Source organism: Penaeus monodon, chromosome 31, assembly GCF_015228065.2.
Source record: "Penaeus monodon isolate SGIC_2016 chromosome 31, NSTDA_Pmon_1, whole genome shotgun sequence".
Lineage (NCBI taxonomy): Eukaryota > Metazoa > Arthropoda > Malacostraca > Decapoda > Penaeidae > Penaeus > Penaeus monodon.
In genome coordinates, this window is record NC_051416.1 from 19,331,738 (window position 1) to 19,332,209 (window position 472).

The 472-nt window shown below is 40.9% G+C and overlaps 1 protein-coding gene across 2 annotated transcripts in view; it reads right to left on the reverse strand.

Annotated features, from left to right (window-relative positions):
- The window catches only part of LOC119593066 (39S ribosomal protein L28, mitochondrial-like), an 8,121-nt gene that overhangs the window by 5,454 nt on the left and 2,195 nt on the right, over positions 1-472 (reverse strand). For both annotated transcript variants that reach the window (XM_037941979.1, XM_037941978.1), the window contains exon 2: positions 136-341. In XM_037941979.1, coding sequence (XP_037797907.1) covers positions 136-341 — 206 coding nt within the window. The remainder of the gene's footprint in view (positions 1-135; positions 342-472) is intronic.

Here is a 472-nt window from a genome sequence, read left to right on the forward strand (position 1 = left end):
TTCATCCTGCATATAAGGAACAAATATCCTCACTCCACTGCAGCAAACATCGCTTGCTGAACCTGTCAACATCGATCATAAATGAATGAATATCTATCACAAACACATCACCAAATAGTTACATGAATATCTTACATTTCTCCATTTGGCAACTTCTTGAAATTCCCCTCTTCTGGGATATAGTGGACTGGTGCCTTGGGTGCTACTTTCCACTCCCAGTAGAACTTCTTGTAGTGCTCCGGGAGTCTTGCTAGTACATTATTGCCTTGGAAGATTTGCAGCGTGTTCCAAGGCTTGGTTAGAGCCTCTCGCATAACAGATGCAGACACTTGAGCCCTCATCTGTGAAATATATATAGATCATATATCTCTTTAAGTATGTGAGTTATGTAAAAGTGATTGTGGTGTGTGTCTGTTTATTTTTTTTGTGCGCATATCTGTGTCCATGTCCGCAAGCCTGAATGTGCAAGTTC